We start from the raw sequence: 21645 nt of genomic DNA, 5'->3' as shown, positions 1-21645 counted from the left end.
TCTTTCATTTCAGATTGAAGAATGAAAGCAGTAATCAGCAGGTGTAATATAAAAAAAAAAAAAAGCTAATCTTAATACATAGTGTATCCCTTGCAGCCAAGCATAAAAAAAAAAATTTAGTGCAAAACTAATTTTAGTACCTGTTGTAAAAATTGATTAAAATCAAAAGTCAAATCTGGCACCCCGTGGGCTGACCTTTACAGACAGCTCAGACTCCATTTCCTGCTTAATTTACATGTTGTTCACATTGGCAGGGAAAAACGCGTTTAATTGCAAGCAAGGAGGACTGTCGTTCAGTCGCCCACACGCCATCAAAAGGCCACAAATGGTGTAAATAATTCGTTTCCAGCCCAGTTACAGCAAGAGAGACATAAATGGCAACTGATCCACAGAGCAGTGCAGATAAGCTCCAGGCAAACATCGACGCTGAGGGCTTTCAGGAGGTGAGCAAGTAAGGAAGAGACATTCTCATTAAACTCTGTGATGACGAAAATAAAAATCTGCATTAATTTAATAACGTGGTTAGCCTACTCAGTGTAAATTACACATGAACAACATTAAGCTACTCACGCAGAGAAGAACGGCGGCTGCTTGCCATCATCATCCTCATCATTTCTGCTACACTGGCAGGGCTAGGGGCCAGGACTCTACTCTTCGGGTTCTTGGGGGATGTTGCTAACTCCGGGTCCGATAACAGGCACCACACCCGCAGTAGATGTGCATGGTGTGAGGTCTCACAGCAAGCTATCAAATACGGTGCATTTCTCGGCTTTAAAAAAAAACCGCTATGCGTCGCCAGGTGTTTCATCAGATTCGAGGTGTTACCTCCTTTGACAGCATCACAGTATCAGCTTAAAGCACTTGTTGCAGGCAGCTGAGTTTGCATCTTTTGCTGCGAAGTACAGCCAGACTTTTGACCGCTTCGCCTTGGGCATTTTTAATCTGTAGCTCTGCTCTAAAAGAACGTACGTACCTGGGCCCGCCTACTATCCTCGGAAACGTAAAATGATTGGCTAGAATTGGCTCAGGAAAAAAAAAAAAAAAAAAAAAAAGCACCGAAATAAAGCACCGAAATGTGCGCTGCTTTTCGGTCTGGTTACAACCGTTTATGTCAGAACCGGTGCCATCATGGCACCGGACACCGGTACCCATCCCTAGTCTTTGGTGTTAAAAAAAAAAAAAAGTCACATTTATCTAAAAAGCTCAGATGTGTCATGTTCACACCTCAAAACTAAAAAGTAAAATTGAAGTTTGGTCAGGGATATCAGCAATTGTAGCACAGACACCGAATTTGTACTTTCATGAATAAGAGTCAATAATGAAATAAGCACAAAGAGCAATTCTAATCATTTACTTCCCCCCCGGTTCCACACTAACGCTGACCTGACCGTGGGACCAACAAATTTATTCTGGCTTATTAGTTTCACTCCTCACCCATGTAATGCATTTGATGGATTATGTTAACTTCACATGTTTACATTTCCGATGGGACTGTGACAATCTGTACGCCAACCAAATCCAGAATCAGTTTTGTTGTGTCCCTACAGAAGTGAACCGAGGCGGTGACATTTAGGCCACCAATTCATCCTTCCATGAGCAGGATGGCATGTGGGAGTGGGTCAAAATAAACTCCCACGTGTTCACAGTGATAAAGGAATATGTCACCAAGTATATTTTACACATTTCTCAATAACCATAGCTCTACAGCAGAAAAGTAAGATGCTTGTATAACTGGAGCCTGGGAGACTAAGTGTTACCAACACAATCACTTCATTGGTGATTTGAAAGATTTGATATATTTAACTCCAGAAATATCTGGACAGTTACAATTCCCGGCTCTGTATGTCAGCACAATAGATTTAAAAATTAACAAGATGCAGAAAATCTGTTTTGACTCTTTAATGGTCAAAGATTGAGCCAATTTGATGGACTCTGAAGCTTCTTGGACACATACCCGACACTGGGCAGGTAGCATCCCAGAAATGTAGTTGCACATTCCAGAGACTGAGACCTCAACTACTGATGGGTCTATTTGGTAGCAATATGCAGTGAAAACTGTATTGCTGCTCACTGGAAGGACAAGAACTGCGTGAAAAGCATCCGTCACTTGTTCACTACTCTAATAACCAGGATTCTGACAGTGTTTACGAGACATTTCTCATTTTCACAGCTCTGACTGTTAAAAATCAGTTAAAAGTTCTTAGTAAAGTTAACAGTGAAAGATCAAATGAGCTCCAAGTCCAACATTAGCAGCTCAGCTTCACTCATAACAACAAGAATACAGACAAGTGTCCAGGTATAAATGTAACCTGTGATAACGCCATCTAAAAAGTACAGAACCAACCCAGCTACAGGCTGCAGCACTCAGAAAGTGTCTCCAAAAGAGTGCAGGTGATGAATGTAACCACGGTGACGTCACCGATCCTTTTGTTCGCAAAGTCGTGCTGTAAAGTCTCAAGTTGAGCACATTTGCAATCTTTGTGTTTGAAACCTTTGAGTTCAGACTAATTTACAAAATGATCTCATCATAAATTTGGAAATAAGGACTCAGGACAGCAAAGCATTCATCAAGGTCAGAGCAAGGGAGCCGAGGTCCGTTTCAAAGATTTCTATAAATGTCCACAGTGCTTGCTGGTTATTAGAAAACTAAAGTCTGTCCTACAACAAATGACTTGTCAGAGCCAGAAAACCACATTCATCTTTTATAGTCTACAGAGTTGGTACATTCTGAAAATATCCTTTTTGCCCCAATAAAAATTCCTTCAGAACATGCAGTCAAGAGAGGAACCCTCTCTGGGAGGCATGCAGATCATTATCCAAGTCTGTCAAAGGAAAAAAAACAAAACAAAAAAAACAAAAAAAAACAAAAAAACAAAACACACCCACTTCACGAGAGCACAGTTCACCACAGGTTACAAACCAGTAAGTTTCAAAATAAGGCCATTGCCAGAATTTGTCAAAATGCATATCAAAAAAAAAAAAGAAGAAAAAAAAAAAAGGTAGGATTAGCTCCAAAATGGCATTGATTTTAGAGATAATAGAAGATCAGTCAGCACAAGGATAACTGGAACTAGTAAGCATTGCGGAGGCTTTGAATGGGCATGATATGAACCATACAACAGCCTCATTAGAAAGACAGTGGAGGCATGTCTATGTGATGCATGGGCATGTGCAGCATCATACAGAGAAGCTGGATGAATTCTGATGTGCATCAGAACATTTAGCTCAGATTCAGCCAAATGCAGTAAAGTAGTTTGGACAGTGCCTCGGTACCAACCGATAACCACCCAAAGACATACAGCAGCTTAAGAAGTGGAATATTCTTCAGTGTCCAAGTGCAATACATTTCTTCAACTACTTGAATTAAAGCCTAGCGTGTGCACTTCAACTCCATCTCGATCATTTCCACTGTGGTGGTGTACAGAGGTAAGATTGTTGAATTTTCTTAAATACACTTTAGCCAGTTTTCAGAATCTGCATTAGGTATATTCAAAAGATCTTCATCCAAAGAATACAGATGAGAATTTGTGTGTGGCAAAGGTAAATTACATTTACTGACATATGCAAAGGTCTGATGACCTGAATGTTTACGTTCAGACTATAATAATCTATTATAGTATGCGACATTTGGAAACCATTTACTTCAGTGATTCGTAACTGAACAAACATGCTCCTTTGTAGCAATCTGTTATCTGGCCACATGCATTAGTCTTAGTCCTTCACACTTCAAGTTGTTGGCATTACTGTGTGATAGCAGAGTGTTTTTCCTCACCACATGAGTTCTCGTCGCTGCCGTCGCTGCAGTCCTCATCTCCGTCACACTGCCACACGGACGGGATGCAGCGACCGTTTCCACACTGAAATTGATTGGCTTCACATTCTGTCTTTGTACCTACAGAGGACGACACACAGACAGTTTGAGAGAATAAAAAAAAAAAAAAAAAAAAAAAAAAAAAAAAACAACACGCAACTTATTATAGTCCCAAATGTTTCCACAAATAATTTGGTGTCTGGGATGTCATTTCCATTTTGTTTTAGTTCCATCAACCCACGTGAACACTGGGAGAACATGCAAACTCCACACAGAAAGACCCCAGCCTGAACTCAGGACGTTCTTGCCATGAGGCAACAGTGCAAACTATCGTCTCAAGGTCAAACCATCACCCAGAAATATGCAGCGAGTAACTTAAAATCTGAAATAATGCTACCATGCGGAACTGATTTAATACTATACAAACAGGTTCTCTTGGCTAGTGAAAAGAAAAAGAAATCACAAGAATATGAAAAACTTGAAACGCATTTTAAGTAGGGTTAAATTTTGTTAAAAGATGGATTTCCCCAGTGCCTTAACTATAGGAAGCTCTTACGTGCTTGGATGGCTCCAAAACCCACCAGTTCCCCCACTCTTATTTTGAAAGTATAATGGCTGCAAACTAGCCTGCCCCAGTCAGGCATTCTTATCTAGCCCTATAGCCAAGTAGCTATTGTGTTAGGTTTTTTTTTTTAATATCATTCAGATGCTTCCCCTTAGAACATTTCATCCCCATGTTTGACTACAGCTGGTGACTAGTTCTATGCTCCCAGAGGACTGCCCTAACCAGACTCTGAAGCTGAGAGCTGCCATCCCCAGTGGCACTCTGAGAAGCAGCTAATATTGCAGTTTGCTGATGTATGACAGTATGATGATAGGTCAGTGGAGTCTAAACAGCCAAGATTACCATGTTTACCACATCACTAATTTAGTAAGCTGGAATAAATAAATAGGGTGAACGAAAAATAAAATAAATTGATGGCTTAACCAGAAGAATGACTCTTAGGTTTCTCCATAAAAACCAGATTCCAATTATGAGTTTTAAAAGTCTACTTGTGTCCTAAATGACAACACAATCCCACTTTCAATACACTGTAATGCACCTACCCACAGCCTGCAATGAGATATCAAAGCCTCTTAAATAGAGTCATTAAAATGAAAACCTTAAGCTCATTTTGGCACTCTACAAGTAAAACAGACATAAGCAAAGCACCGATTTGCAGACAGTACTGTGCAGTCTATTACTAGAGTACTGGAGTCGCTACTCCAGGTCTTAAAATACCATAGTCTGACCTTGCTTTAGTGTCGACTGTCTGCCTGACCAGGTGGATAACTGGAGCACATGATGATTAAAAGCAGCCCAGAGGAAGTCACGGTTCCAACTGAATCTGTATGCCACTGAGGTCAATGAATTTAAAAATGTATGAAAAAAAGTTTCCCCCTGATAAAACTTGAGATGTGTATAAAACATCAAAAGCACTGCAGGAATGCACACCAGAATTATATCCCTGTCAGGGCAGAAAGCCTCTAAAAACTGCATTCAGACACTGAAACGCCATCTGAAGGATACTTAAGTGGGTCAGCAGCTCCTCTAGAGAGAAAAAACACCCCACACTGATTTGAACCTGAACAGCTTTGGGCCTTTAGCTGAAGCTGCAACACTTTATTCAAGATCTACATCAATGAAACCATGCCACAGTTTCAAGATGTGCTGCAGCCAACACCAACGACGGATATTCGTCGGTGTTGGGGGGGGGCTTTACACTCTGGCAAGACGAGTCCATTTGATAATTTTCTACAAATAGTCACATCCAATTTATGCTTTCACTGATCAGTAGGTATGGGCATTTCAAATTTGACATCTCTTCATTCTAAACCACTCAAGTGACTGCAGAGTTGTGGCAGATTTTTGATGCTTGAGCATTTTTAGCCACACATCTCTGACTTCAGACATTTCCCGCTCATATAGTATGTGAAATGGCAAGGCTAAGTACCCAGTAGTTGGTACATTTGTTGAATGTATTATAGCATTATTCTTTTTGTTTATCTAACAAATTCTTCAGAGCTTAATACATTAGCTAAAGTAGCCATGTAAGATTTTACAGGGAAAATATTGTAAGTTACAGAGCCTTGACAAGTTAAAGCACAGGAGGCGGCAGCATGATTTTTTTTCAGGGCTAAAACATTTAAGCTTACTTAAAACAAAACAAACAAACAAACAAAACACCACAAACCTCTAACCAAATCAATAATACACCCAAGTAGGAAACAAAACACTTGGGAAGGACATTCTTAATGAGTCAACAGGGTCAAGTTAAATCATCAAAGCTCTCCTTTTCACATATATATTTTTACAAACACAGCCTTGTAGATTAAGGGTGTGACTAAAGGCTTTATATCCCGAAGTCAAATTTACTCTTGTCAAACCATCTACAGAGATGCTAAACACAAGCACAGCGCTGCACTAACAAAGCAAAGACTTGAATGCTTCATCAGAGCATGCTGTTGATCAGAGTCCAGCAGCTTCACCGCACAGAAGGACGCAAATACACAGCCTGCAGACATCCATCCATCCAAGACTACACCACCTGTACTTAGAGTTCATTTCATTCATTTTCCATTACATCAGGAAAATGGCAAGTATTTTCACCATATTAATATAAATCATTAATCTAAAGAGACCAAACAATCATTAACCAAGACAGAAATCACAGAAAGGAGGAAATGTTTAGAGAAAAGGTCAGAGGTAAAGGCAAATTATTTTAATCTGCAAACATTTAAAAAAAATAAAGAGTATATTTTTAAATGCAAAACTATTCATAGCAACTGTTTTAATGGTGGAGGCACTGTAGGAAACCTACAATGAAGTGGATAAGATCCAACAGCTTTAACCTTCATATTACTGAAGAGTCAATTATGACTGCAGCCACACATTTATACAGGCCATTGTTCCAATTTCTGAAATTTTAAATAACGTTTCCCACTGCGAATCTGACAATCTACACCATAACTTCACTCATTTATATAGTACGGCTCTTGTTACCATTGCAGGCTTTGATTTTATTAACAGCCTTTTATAAGCCTTATTGCTGCAGAAGACTGAGAATTAAGTATCTTTCTCAAAAGTGACAATGAAAAGAGCCCAATTGAAGGAAATCAGTCAGGTTGATGCCTTTAATCAAACTGATTAAAAAAAAAATGAAAAAAGGCAATAGGTCATTTTATAATATCTGTAAGAGTGAAAGGAAATGTATAATTAAAAAAAAATGCTATTTTTAAAAGGAATGATTAAATGACTCCACATGTTATTGTGAATTTGCGTAACTTCTTTAAAACCTTCCCTTATATATCCTCATGGCCACATCTGTCACAAGTTTCATTCGACTTCAGTGACATATGGACTTGGATAACAGGCAAGATGATTAGAAATGATAGGACTAAGATTCTGTTAGTATTAAAAAAAAAGTTACTACAAGAAGACCCATCTAAAAACAGACTCATGTCAAGATGTTTTGTTTTCTGATGACTTGAGAAAATAAAGTCCGACCACGACAAATACATTTCCTGGAAAAAGGAGAAACTGCTAAATGAGTCAAGCAATTACATAAAGACTTCCCATTTTTAAGATGACCAAAACAGGCTGGGTAAAAGCAGACAAATCTGAATAAATAAAGCACTCCGAGAGCCTCACTAACATTCACATTGGATCTGGGAATTCACTGAAGTCTTCAATAAGCACTGCCAAACAAAAGTGTTGACGTGTTAATGGTTTTTTTTTTTTTTTTTTTTTTTTAAAAACACGAGGGGGGGGCCTTATCCAGCACCTGTTGTTTTCCTTCTTCCCTCAGCACTGCAGCGTTTCTGGAAAGACCTTATATTTTATGAAGAAAATAATAAATTAAACTGTTATGAAGCCAGAGACATTGGCCATCAGCTCAATGAGCAACAGAATCCATTAACAACTGGTTCAACAACTCCTGACCCATCTTCTGAACATATTCACATCTACGCAAATAAAATACACAAGCAGATAGAAAGTTATTCATGATTGCTCAAAACTACCAACATGCCAAGAGTCAGTTTTTCTCAGAAGAATAAATGTCAGGATACTGTGCTGGAAAACCCCAGCGATAGTCATTTAATGCGCCAGTAGTAAGTTAAATTGAAATATAGTTCATAGAACCATTTTAGTCTATATCATTTTCCTTACTAAGACAATGAAAACCCAGTCCAATGCAAACACTGTCTGGTAAAGCTGCTGTTACAAGTCTACACCTATGCACGCTTTGTGAGAGCAGTTTGTGGACAGGTGTGATTGTCAAAGAGTAGCTGAACAGATTTTTCCAGTGAACGTGAAATGGTGGCATTTTCACTTACCCTGATATAATAAATGCATTCAAGGCTTGATTTTCAGCGAGTGATTACAGATATTGGGCACAGTTTAATCAATTCTGTGCAACTGCAACTACTCTAAGGGCAATGATAACAGCAGTATTTGTACCTGACCAAGAAACGCCAACCAGCAACTTATCTCCCATGCCACCCCCCAACAATATGACGCACTTTAAGCAACCGCTTTGGCAACAGTGGGAAGGAAGAAACCCCTTTTAACAGAAAGAAACCTCAAGCAGAACCAGGCACAGGGAGGGGGGTGAGGGGAGGAATGAGGAAACAAGATAAAACCACAACATTGATATTAGTCACTCATAAGGCTCATGATGATTCACAATTCAAATGTAGCCTTGACCTTGTGCACAATGATCACCCTACTGGTTTTCACCCAAACTGTGCACAAGTTTCACTAAAATCTGACCCAAGCAGCAACAATTTGTGAATTATGAAACGACAGCAGATAGTTCTTCGGTCCTTCAACCAGATAAGTTAATAACCCTGAGAATGACCCTCACCTCCTCAACACAACCCCTACATGGTGAGTGACTTTAGGATAAGTCTACTAGTCCCCTTGGCCTCCAAGTTTCTGATTTATATGGCCTAACACTGAACACGTACCATTTATGTCCTCTGAAGTGTCCATCCTTTTACAGTGTTCACCTTCATACTACTCAACCCAGTTGTTCATGTTTCATTTCAGGGGGGAGGAAAGAAAAAAAATAAATAAATAAACCACAGAGGAAGGGGGGGGGGGGGGGGGGGGTTAGTAGAAAACCCAACCTTGGACAAATGTTACAGGAACAAAAGTCCCGACTCATCACACTGCTGATGTACATTTAATGCCGACTGAGGTAAAGAGAGTGAGATCACATAACGAGAGCCTCTGGCACCCAGTAGCTGTTAATTCCAAAACAAATCGCCACCATGTAAACCAGAGAAAAATCATAAAAAGTCCAGCAGCAACACTGATGCAGCTTTGGCACTTTTACAGTCACCTCCAATTTCTGTGGGACTCTAAAGTGAATACAAAAAGAAACCAACAGAAGCCCAAAGCACATGTAGAAATATAAAACACATGCAGCATTTGCAGAATATTTGCTAGTGTAAACATGAGGTGTAGTAAATGGGGCGCAGCAGCACATACAAGTAACCACGAAGCCAAGCTGCAGGGAATGGTAAATATATTCCTGTTTTTGGTTTCTTTAAGAGCGTATCCTCCTGGGTTACTATTCCAATATCTACACAGAAAACCATCGACTTGCTGTCTGGAAAACTGCACACCCTGCACTTTGATCCACACATCACAACAACACACCTCAGTAGTAAGCTCGAGTATACAAACCTGTACGAGCTCCCTCTCCCTGCAGTGTCAGATTCAATTTTGAGCTGAGAGTTGAAGCCTGAACCCTCCAGACTGTACAGAGTGAGGACTACCGCTTACAATGACATGAGAAATGTCGCTCTGCTTTCATGACATTCTTTGTTTGCACCTTTACATTAAATATTTTAACGTGACTAAAGATCACATTACTTGGCCATGCTTTAGACTCTGCATACATCAGCTTTTTTTTTTTTTTTTTTTTTTATAAAGCTCAACACGTCCAAGAACAAACAAAACAAAAACCTGGCCTCTTTGATCGTAGTTATTATTTAAATATTGCTGCTAGCCAGCTAGTCTCACTTTCAACCATCTGGTATATTAAAAAACAAAACCTTGATTTCTGATTTGCTGTTTACTTTTGTTTGAGCAGCACAGAAGCAGGTTCAGATTGGTCTGTCATTTTCCAGAATACTGGCTCGAGCGCACCGACTGCAGTTTTCCACCAAATCGTAGCTTAAAATGTTTTTTTTTTTTTTTTTTTTTTTAAAGTTCCAGTTGGTTCAGCAGCTTCCAGTTCATGCATGCTCTATTAAGTGTGTGCAGCCACCTCACTCCCAGAATATTCACAGGATATTTGGTTAGTAGCAGTGCTAGAGTATTTGAACAACCATGATTGAAAATGTTCAACTTTTCAGAACAAGCAGCACGAGCAAAACTTTTGTGCAGTAACAGATGAGGATACCTGGAATACAAGTGTGATTTCTACATAGTTGCCCATCCATAACTCCAAATGGCTCCTGCGACACGACACTGAGCTCAGAGACTGCAGCATGAAATAATTTGAGTCAAATTGATATGCTTTTGCTCTGCGAAAGGAAGACTACCCTCACCAGCTGCTGTCCAGCACAACTGAACTGTGTTGAACTTACAAAGGCTGCTGGTTACTGTGTTCTGTTATTCATTGTCACAAAACAGACGTGGTATTCTTAATTGAAGAAAAGGACTGATGTGCATGGACACACTGCCACAAACTCTACTGCACTAGTTTTCTGTTGCGCAGCCACTCTCTCCTCAAATATATATATAAAAAAAATTTTTAAAAAGCCCACACCTAAAAAAAATTAAAATATAAAAAATTCAAACTTCTCATATTTTTTTTTTTTTTTTTTAAAATGTCTGTTTATTTTATTGATTTTCTGACCTGTCACATTGACCTCGTTTCATGTTTTGTGCAATACAAATATTGGTTGCCACCTTTCTAATTGGCACCCACAGTAATAGATGCTTAAGCAATTTAGATTTTAATATCATGCACACCAGTTAACTGAAATGTAGCGATGCCACCTGCCACCATCCAAGTCTGCATTCCTGAAGAAATTAGAGCACTTCTCCCTCTCCATCACTGCGAGGTGGAAAGCATTGTGAACCAGCACTGTTCTGCATTACTTGGCACAGAGCACGAACTGTTTTATGTCTCAGTAAACTGTCAAAAACCACAATCTGGACACTAACATGTGACGACTGAATGGTACTGCTGCTAGCTCTGCAAATGTCAGCCATTACATGCATGCATGGAACAAAGCAATCTTAAAATACACACAATATTAACATGCTTGACTAGATTCATTAGACCGTTCAGTTTGTTTCATTACTTTAAGACTAATTTAAAGAATATTCTCTATTACTACTGTGAGAAATACAACCCAACTGTGTCAGCTCAGGATTTTGTAGATGCACATTACCGTGGAAAACACAAAATAGTGGCACATAGAAAGCAGCTTTATCTCTTTCACAGGAGGATGTTTAGGTCATTTTCAGCTCCATTTTCATTTGGCTGTGAGAATACAGTTTGTCTAACAGCATGAGTTCTTGACAAGTCAAACTGTATTCCAATAAAGTCATAATTACTGTCAAATTATTCCAAGTTTACAGAGAGAAGCATTACCCCTTGTTATGACTTATTCAAAATCATATTTGTGGATTTATTAGAATCAACTGGTTCTTTCCTCTGTTAACGACTCATTAAACAAAGATTCATTTTAACTAAAGACCTAATTATTTTGGCACACTTTAACTGAAGACATAAGCTTAACGCATTTTACTTCTCATGATCTGCTAGTAGTAGTACTCCCCCCAATTTAAACCACAGATTCAACAGGCATGGAGCTGTAATGAACCGTCTCCTGCCCAAAATAGCAGCTCATTGTGTGCTATAGAACTGCTTTCACAGTTGAGGTCATGGTGATGCAGTTTTCCCCAGTAACAGAAACGTTTGCAGTGCTCTCCCTCCTCCTCCTGTCCACCTCCCCGCCCACTTCAAGAATCAAGCGCACCCCCACATAGCTATAGAGGGGGGAGGCTGAGGATCTGGGTCTAGCATGGTATCACAGTAACCATGGAGGGGAAAAAAAAAACAAAACATCCATTTTAATCAGGCCAGGGTTGCCGCTGCTGATCTCGCTGTTGCCTAATTTGCGTGGCATCTTGTTCAAATAGGCTCACACGGTCTGTGTGCGTGTGTTCGTTCAGGCTTGGTGAGAAGCTGAGAATGAGACGGTGGTGCTGGTGGGTGTATTGTGTGTGGAGTGTGTGCGCATTACAAGCACTTCTGATTCACCAGTTTTCCCCCAAAGGCCATTTTTCCACAGCAGGCTGGAATTCAAGGAATGCATCTCTTTCAATAACTAGGAGTCATTTCATGATTAAATTTAATAATTCGTGCACAGGTTAATTTTATTTATATATTGCCAGCTCACAACCACCGTTTTATGGAGCCTTTTTATTATAAATCTCTACAATAGAGAGAGAACCCCAACCATCAAACAATTCCTGTTAAAGCTCCCTTTAACAGGAAGAGAGCGCCAGCAGAACCAGGCTCAGGGAGCAGCAGTCACCAGTAGAGGGCGTGAAGCACAGAGAACATACAAGGGGGGGGGGGGGGGGGGGGGGAAGCGATAATGTTAAACACACATTTAAAAATAAATACATAAACAAAAATATAAGTAATTGGGGCCAAAAGGGAACAAGCACCAACCAAAGAAAATATAAACCAACCAAGTAGTGTCTAAAAGCTGCACTCCTAACAACAAAAAAGACTATGGGGGGGGAAAAAGCCCTCACCTTACTCTGACCTCAGTTGACATTGAGCTCATGCACCAGTTGCAGTCTTAGAGTAAAGCACCAAGTTTATTTTCTAAATTCTGGTCAATATTAGAATCAGTAATGAGAATTATGAGGGTAAGTCCACTGCCTAACTACTTGTAACTCAAATGGTTAAGCAGTGATTGTGCTGCATCCACAATTTCAAAGAGCTTGCTGAAAGGATTCTCTCTCAATTGGCCTGGGAATTCCTTAAGAATCTCCAGGAGGAAAGTGTTGCATGAAAGAAGGACTGGAAGAAAGTCTGGAAAACCCTGATGTTCCCACAACATGACTTCAGATAAGTGGATAAAACTGATCAAAAGATACACATGGGATTTTTTTAGGCTTCTTAAAGGGACTGATACATTTATAAATTACTGAATTCTTAAAATAACTTTACAAAAATGCTCTACTACAATGTAGCCATTTTCACACAAAACTACTAGTTTGATAAATTCAACCGTGCAATAACCCCTACAGCACAGCATTTAATGCTTTTCTTTATTATACATAATGGTGAATCTGGGTCTGTTGAGCAAACTAAAGATGTAACTGATAAGTGCATTTCACTTAGTGTTCAGAGTTTCTACCAGTGTGCTGCATACTGTCAGGCCTAAGAGACTACCACAGAGAATTTTGAATTTTTAAGACATGTCTGTAGACAAGTTAGAGTACAATGTTACCAAAACTGCACATGTGACACTGCAGCTGCTCAATTCTGTAAAGGTAACGTGTATTGTTCAACACCCGACCTTGGGGTTAGGATAGGAAACAACTGATCTCATCCAACAGTGATGAAGCTTAATGCAAGTTGAATAAGGACAATGAGATGCCATCTTTGAGCAAGTGGCATGAAGCCAAAAATATAGGACAAACATCTTGTTTTCCTGGACTTTAGACTTTACAGCCTTAATTTAATAAAAGCGCTTTAAATAGTTTAAGAACATGATGTGATGCCATAAAGACCTGTTAAAAGTTGGGGGGTGCAAGTTCAAAAGCCAATGAAAGCATCAATTTTCACATGCCCCCACATGTTTAAGTGTTAATTGTGAGAATGACTTTATGTCGTTAGCCATTGTTGCTGAAAACTTTAAAAGCATCCTGAAACCTGTAACCAGATAGTATGTGTTGACAAGGCTTAGGAAAATCTCCAGTATTGGCTGCAACATTGCGCTAAAACTAAGCTATCCACAGTGCACAATTATGAGAAAAGAAACGAATCACTGACAGTACTCACATATACCGACATGTGGACCAGGTCCAGAGTCATGTATGCACCTCAGTTTAGACCAATATGGATGGATGCATGAAACAAACTATAGCAATACTGAAGTACTTTTATAATAACCTACTTTCAGCTGCTCCGTTATTCCCAAAACAATCCCAAAGGGACTTCAGTCTTTTCTCAAGATCAAGTTGATAATCTTTCTTTTGTTAGGCAAATGTGATAACAATTAGACTATGAAGTCATCCTAATCAAGGGGGAAAAGACAAGATATGTTCTGGATTTTGCATTTTGAGGCTTCATCACAGCTGCTGCCATGCTACACTGATGACACTAGAATATTACTTAAACATTAACAAACCTCCAAAATCACACAGCAAGCCATGTTATTTGGCAGCCAATTCCATTAAAAATGCTCCAAGCAGCATGAAGTTCAGTGGCTCTAATTAGATGACGTGAGGCCCTGTAACAGACGATCTGTTACAAAAGCCTGTGTTGGGACACCTGATAGATGAGTTATTAAACATAATGAAAAATTAATAAGTCACCTTCTCTAGCAGTTATTAAAGGGGGGAAAATCCACCAATAGAGACCAAAATCAATATGCGTTTAATTCCTCAACGTTTTAGCACTTCATATTTTCAGTCACAGATGTTGCAAAAAAAACAAAACAAAAAAAAAAAACAAAAAAAAAAACAACAAAGGGATGCATTTACCATTTATGGAAAGCCATATATAGATTCTAGAGGTCCCTTTACATCTACGCATCAATCTTTACATTGATACAGAGTTTAGATTAGAGAGGATAGATGCATGACTATGGTTCTGAAGTAATTAGAATCAGCTTTTAACTGCATTTAACTATCCCCTTGTCTGTGCCAAGTATCCATATGATACAATGTTTAACAAAAAAAAAAAAAAAAAAAAAAAAACACTTAGCAGGTGCTAAGTTTTTTTTAAGTGAGGGGTTTGTCTGACATACAAATATTTCTCCCAAAAAAGTTGCTCATATATTTGAGTGTATGCAGCCCAGTTGTGCTTAGATAGTCCACCTCCACATGCCCATTTCTGAACCCGAAACAAACAAAAGCCCTGCAACTTTTTAAATTTTGATTGTTGCTATGTTCTGAACTTGTAACCGACACTCCGTGACATTCTGTTAATTTGCAGACCAGAGCGCTTTCTCCATTCCACAACCAATCATGAAAATCATCAACTACTGCAACCCCAGTGCGCACAGCTCTACAAGTACCACCAGCTGCTAACGGCTCGAGCTTGGCCACTTTGCTCTTAATTGGGCCTTCACTGGGATCCCCTGCAGTACGTAATTCCCCCCCCCCCCCCCCCCGTCAACTGCTGATACCCCTTTCCCTACACTGCGGGGCTGCTTACTACCCTTATTTGTGGCTTTTTTTCCTCCGTGTTAACGCACTGTGTCCACCCTTTTCAGCCTACTCACCCCCCCCCCCCTTTCCCCCGTCTCCCCCCTCTCCTCAGTCCGCTTCCACTTTATGAATAAATAAATAAATTACGAAGCTCGATGGGGGTGGAGATGACAGGAGAAAACCCCAACAGTAGAAGTAAAGGAGAAATCAGGACGACAAGGGTTTACAATTTGAATGGCTGCGCGTCTTCAGGGCTAAATTAAATGACCGTGGGGATAATTGGCCATCAACGAGCAGCGCTGAACCCAACGGGGCCACCCCCCCTCCATGTAGTTTCCAATAATAAATAGAGCTAAAATAATGCCACAGATTCATTTAAAGCACGTATTTCTCATTTTGTCCCCTTAAGAAAGGCGCAGTTTGAGGGCTTTCCTCGATTAGAAGCGGCAGGGGTTGAGTGGCCCAAGGTGCAGCCAAGCACGGTCTTTTTTTCAAGGAGCAGCCAAGACAGGTGTGCAGCTCGGTTTAAGGTTAGCTAACCTCACCGCACACGGTGCGCGTTTCGCCGGTACAGTGACTCCAAATGCGCGCGCACACACACGCACACAAAAGAAATGGTGGCTTTGACTTACCGTGAACGTTAACGAAGCGCTGGAGACATATTAGCATCGGCAGCAGAAGGATCCCCTGTGTGGACGTGACCATCTCTGGCAGTGCAAAAAAAAAAAAAAAAAAAAAAACCGTGCAGCTGCTAGCTGGGCTACCTCAACACTGCCCGTCTTCCCTGTCGCGCGCTGGCCTGCTTTGCTCTCTGATTTTGCCGGTTCACACGCAAGCCACACATGCGCACACAAAGAATAAGTGGAGTAGGGCAGAAGGGCCGCTTTTGCCTGCCGACGCCACACAGACCTGAGTCCGGCCGAGGGGAGAGGAGCACTGAGAATAAGACACGGAGGCGTCCGCCGCGCACACCACGCGTCTTTTGATCTCCTTCTACAACCACGCGCCGTACGAGCCGTGCGGGCTCGTGTCCTGTCCTATCAAGGCTAAATCCATTTCCCCAAATTGACGGTAACGAGCGGAGACCGGTCAGGTCGTTAGGTATTGGTGCCACAGCTGAGGAGGATTTTTTTTCCTCCTTCAATACGTCTTCGGCACATTGTTAACCCTTCGCTTCCCGCATGAAGTAATAAAACAATAAAGCACATTTTATATGGCAGGAAACACTTCACAGAAAACTGGTAACTGTGTATCATAACACAGCAGTTCTATCTTAAATCAAAGATTAATTAAGACACAGTTGGCTTCTTCAATATCCATTATGAATATATTTTTGCATATACTTCAAACATAAGGACAGTAACTATGACTGCGATACTTATATACAGCAAACGTGCTGTATATAAGCTTTGTTTTCAAACTTCAAGAGGTAAAATTATTATTGTTATTATTATTAATGGTAAGTGCTATCTGTGAAACAGCATAATAAAATTTGCACATCCTCATTGGTGTGACTTGGCATAGGTGGGTGGGGCTAGCATCAAACATGAAGAAACTATAGGCTGAGATGTCATCAGCCTGAGTAGTGTCTGTCATGTGGCCGTATCAAAGATAAAGGGCAAACCACTTATGGAAACATGAGTTTGATCTACTCCTGCAAGAAAAGCAGTAAAAAAAATAAAATTAATGTGAGGTTATGATGTGTCTTTTTATGAATCTAGTTCTCATTTACATTGATTTTGGAAGATTGGGCATGTGTTAGATGGTCTTGTACTAGAATAGAATATTTTATGTTTATGTTCTGTATTCTCTAGATCAGGGATGTCAAACTGTAGGGCACATACTTTTATCTTTAATGGACTACAACAATGGAACTCCACTTCTTAGTTTAACTACACATTCAATCTCTGAGATTTCCTACTATTAGAAAAAGTAGTGCAGTTTAATCTCAGTTTTTTTCAGTGATTACGAAATTATGGAAAAAGGTCTGATAGCTCATTGGCCAGGCTATTCTGTCAATGTTAAACAGAAAGTTTTTGCTAATTTGAATAATTTCTGTAGTAGATAGTCAAAAAACATGAATGTACTTTGGTGTCGTATGAAGTGCCATGGTGGAGGTCTTCATCATTAAGAAAATCTATTAAAAAATTTAGGTCTCGTTTTCCAAAGCCATCCAGGGGAGCCAGATTACTGTCTTTGTTGGGACAATTCCTTCCCTCGTGCCTTATGTTTGACACTCCTGGTCCAGATTACCAATATGTCCAATATGTTGCACAGACTCTAAATCAACAAGTTAATGTTCATGCGCCTGTGAGCAAGATATTGCTAATTCCACACCACGCCTTGCTAATTTGGAGGATGGGTGGCCACCAGCAGTGCATCTGTTTTTTGTTTTTTTTTCTTTTTATCCAGCCGTCCATCTTCTCCCACGTCACATGGCCAGCAGTCTAAGCAAAAATTTCCAGACCTCCTTCTCCTCAGCCACCACCTCGAGCTCTTCTGGTGGGACCCTGAAGAGTTTACAACAAATCAAGAGACATAATCTCTTATGTCTCAAGAGACATAATCTCCTGAGTGTTAGATAGACCTAACACTCAGACATGGCCAAAATACTTAGGAAGTTTTCGGGAAGCATCATTATAAGACCTACTGAACCCTACCGTCTTTATTAGTCCACTAATCAGGTGGTTGTAGCTAATGTAGTAATGCATTTGAAATCCTTTGCCTTCACCAGTGTTGTTTCTCAGTTTAATAGTGCACTTGCACTGCAAAACAAACACAAAAGATCATAAAAGGACACAAAAGGACTCCAAAGACACATAAAAGGCTCTATTCGTCTGATAGAGACTTAAAATAATGACAAAGAGACAAAAAATAAAAGCAAAACAACTCCTCCCTAAAAATCTAAATTATTCCTTAGAGATATTAAGTAACTATAAACACAGATAAAAGAAGCAATACAACTAATGACTGCAGTATATTACTTTCAGTCTATATATTATCCTGATTAGAAGAAGAAAAAAAGACCTGGGCGACTTTTTTTAATGTATTGATAGGTTCACAAAACAGCAGCCTTGTATTGTGTTCAATATATTTTTCGACTTTAGTACCAGTGCAATGAAGTGTCCTTTCAGTAAGAAATCACTGCACCATTTGCTTAACAGCGGCCCCTGTGGCCACATGTGGTAATTACAGAACAATGGCGCAAAAAAAAAAAAATTCCCAGTATTTCCTTTCAGGAGTCTGGCTCTTCCTTGATTATTTTCAAAGAGGAAATAAGGCTTTATCTATAAAACGTGATACATTTGAAGATTATATAAGTACTGAATCCAAATACCCAAATAAGAAAAGCAGGAGTTATCCCATTTACACATTTTTATATGTGGAATGCCTGGAGATCAAATGTATTATCATTTCGGCACAGAAAGACTGAAATCACCTAGCACCTCAAGAGCACCATGTGTTGGTTTCACTGCCAGTCATTTTGTAAGAGCATATGTCTCACTTTCCAAATGACACTGAATAACAAATTTCCGAGCCAAATTCAGCTGTAGGTTTTTTTCCTCTCTTAGTCTGTTACTATTTCCCCCCCCATTTTGATCACCAGGCCTTTGGGATTTCCACAGGGCTGCGTGGTGCCAGGTTTTATAAACTCTCAGAGTTCTTATCACAGGATTGAACCTCATTCTTAGTGATGGCTTTTGGCTGCTGATACACCCCTAGGCTCACTCTGTCCCAGATTTTCACGTCCCCTGAAAACACACACACACACACACATACAGAAACCACTGTATAATAATTCTGTAACAGGAAGTGCTTCTCTCTGATTGTGTCTTTCTTGCAGTGTCGTGTTCAGAATTTTTGGAAGGAATCTCAGGAGAAAGGTTTGTCTTTTAAAAAGGATTTACTTTGCTTTTGGCAGTTGAAATTACAAGTTACAAGTTTACACAGCACTGTGGACCTCTACGTGAACCAACAGCATGTTTCATAAAAGGATGACCCTCAAGTGGGCTGTACAACATTATGTAGTGAGACAAAAACATAGATTATAGCGGCTATCTTCCTCCCGCACGGATGTGGCAGTCTTGGTGTCTGCTCCGAAGCATCCTCGTATTTCCGTTACCTCGTCTGGTATCTGCTCCCTCGTCTGTAAGAGACAGAAAAGCAAAACCCCTCTCTGCCTAGCCTTGATAATCTAATGTTATTATCCATTGTTCTTCTAGTGATTCAAAGTTGGTTTAGAATATCATGTTCGGGACTCTCTGACCTAGAGAATTATTTTAATCATAATCTATGTGTGTAAGCATGTTTGCAATTACCTGCACTCTAAGTCCTTTCCTACAATATATCAGTCCGGACAGTCACGCCGAACAAAGCTTATGACCTTCAGAAGACTGAGTGCCAACTCATTATGAGCACATTTGCAGTAAATGTATGAAAATGATTATAACCACTTATTTTGGTAAAAGAAATCAAACATTTTCAATCCCAACAGCAGTCATCTCCAAACATCCACAGACTGATTACAGAAAGGTTTAGAAGTCTAGTCTGGTATGAGATACAACCTTTAGGGTCGAAGTAGTATTTTCCACTTGTAGAAAATGTTCAGAATTTATTTGCCAGGCTTGATGCATATTTCTTAAAGTGAATCATTTTGAATGCCTATCAGACACAATAGCATTTCACAGCAGTTTACAACACTGCACAATACAATTTCACAACTCAGGATACAATGATCATCTTTCTTTTACTCTGCATAGTGGTGATTGCCAGGTTAGTTATAAAAAAAGCCCATTGCTTTTGATCTTAATCTGCTGTAATGCCTGTTTCTATGTATTTGATTTGCCAGCTAGTGCAACTGTAGATAATTTTGCAGAAGACAATGGAAGGTGCACACTGGTATTTCTACTGTGCCAACATAATAGCCTCAGTGAAATGAATGCGAGGACTGTGTTTCTTGTGCAACCCTAACTTTAAAGGGGTATTATGACATTTTGGAAATGTTTTTTTACACCAGTGTTGCATCTGTGCACCAAATGAAATGTAAAAAAAAAAAAAGGTTTTAGAGGGATTTACATGTTTCCAATCTTGGAGATTGATTTCCTGGAGAGGAAACCTCACAGTGACAGCAGGTTTCCTGTCACAAGAATAATCTTTATAATATTGTCTTAAATTACCCTCTATTTCTCTTACTTAAAGTATGTATTAAACTGAGATTACACACAGTTACTTATGTGTTATCGTCATCTGTTCCCTATCTGAGTAATGTTGCTGACCATGTCCATACCTTTATGACCACAGTGTGCCCATCCTTTGATGGTTGCTTCCAACAGGATAACACACCATGTTGCAAAAGCTGGTTTCTTGAACATGAGTTCAGTGTACTCAAATGGCCTCCACAGTCACCATATTTCAATCCAATAGAGCACTTTTGGGATGTGGCAGAACCAGAGATCCACATCATGAATGTGACAAATCTGCAGTAACTGTGTGATGCTATCATATCAAAATAAACCAAAATATCTGAGGAATGCTTCTAGCATCTTGTTGAATCTATGCCATGAATAATAAAGGGAGTTCTGAAAGCAAAATGAGGTCCAAATCATATCCACGATGAGGATATGTCTGTGTCAAGCATCAGATATCTTAGTAAGCTAAAATCACTCCCTGGTGGCAAAAAGAAATCAGTACACCCCAGCCATTTATACTGTGTAAAATAACCCCGCAGGTGAAATAAATATGTCAGCATCAGTAAGATAACAAATGTTTTCTTTAGCCCATATTTATAGGATATAATCAGTAGTGTCAGATTGAAAGATTGGCTGCATATTCTGAAATAAAACTGAGTTGTACTATGTACTATATTTTTAAAAATGTGTTATCCTAAGAATCCTATTTCACAAGAAAGTCTGGCCCAACCAACTAAACAATCTTCTAAATATCTCTAACCATGCATATAAACCCGTGTACATGGACAGATGCACAAGGAACTGTTATGTCAAAGTATGAAAATTAGACATTAACCATAGATGCATTTATTTTATTCTAATAGTGACTGTAATCATAACTGCCTGACATCTGTTCACTTTCAGGAAAGTTCAAGTTGTGCGATAACTTACTGATGTCGTCGTGATTTTGGCATTAATCACACTTTCATGTCGAAAAGGAGCCAAGCAGTGAACAAAGTACACACACAAGCAACAGGATGTGACCTCATCTCCATGTTTGAAGAATCCAAACATGTAAGATGGGTAATATTTACACTTGTCTAGTAGGGGTGCAACGATACACAAAATTCACGGTTCGGTTCGGTTCGATACTTTGGTGTCACGGTTCGATATTTTTTCGATACAAAAAAATGTTCATGCTT

General features: G+C 39.6%; 1 protein-coding gene across 1 annotated transcript in view; it reads right to left on the bottom strand.

Annotated features, from left to right (window-relative positions):
• vldlr (very low density lipoprotein receptor) overlaps nt 1–16381 on the bottom strand; it is a 65130-nt gene extending 48749 nt beyond the window's left edge. The window contains exons 1-2 of the mRNA XM_063463952.1: nt 15908–16381; nt 3773–3892 (exon numbers count right to left, since the gene is read on the bottom strand). Coding sequence (XP_063320022.1) covers nt 3773–3892; nt 15908–15980 — 193 coding nt within the window. The 5' untranslated portion in view covers nt 15981–16381. The remainder of the gene's footprint in view (nt 1–3772; nt 3893–15907) is intronic.
• Nucleotides 16382–21645: the final 5264 nt, after the last annotated feature.

The sequence above is a fragment of the Pelmatolapia mariae genome, linkage group LG20 (assembly GCF_036321145.2).
Source record: "Pelmatolapia mariae isolate MD_Pm_ZW linkage group LG20, Pm_UMD_F_2, whole genome shotgun sequence".
NCBI lineage: Eukaryota > Metazoa > Chordata > Actinopteri > Cichliformes > Cichlidae > Pelmatolapia > Pelmatolapia mariae.
This window is presented reverse-complemented; position numbering and strand designations above follow the sequence as displayed.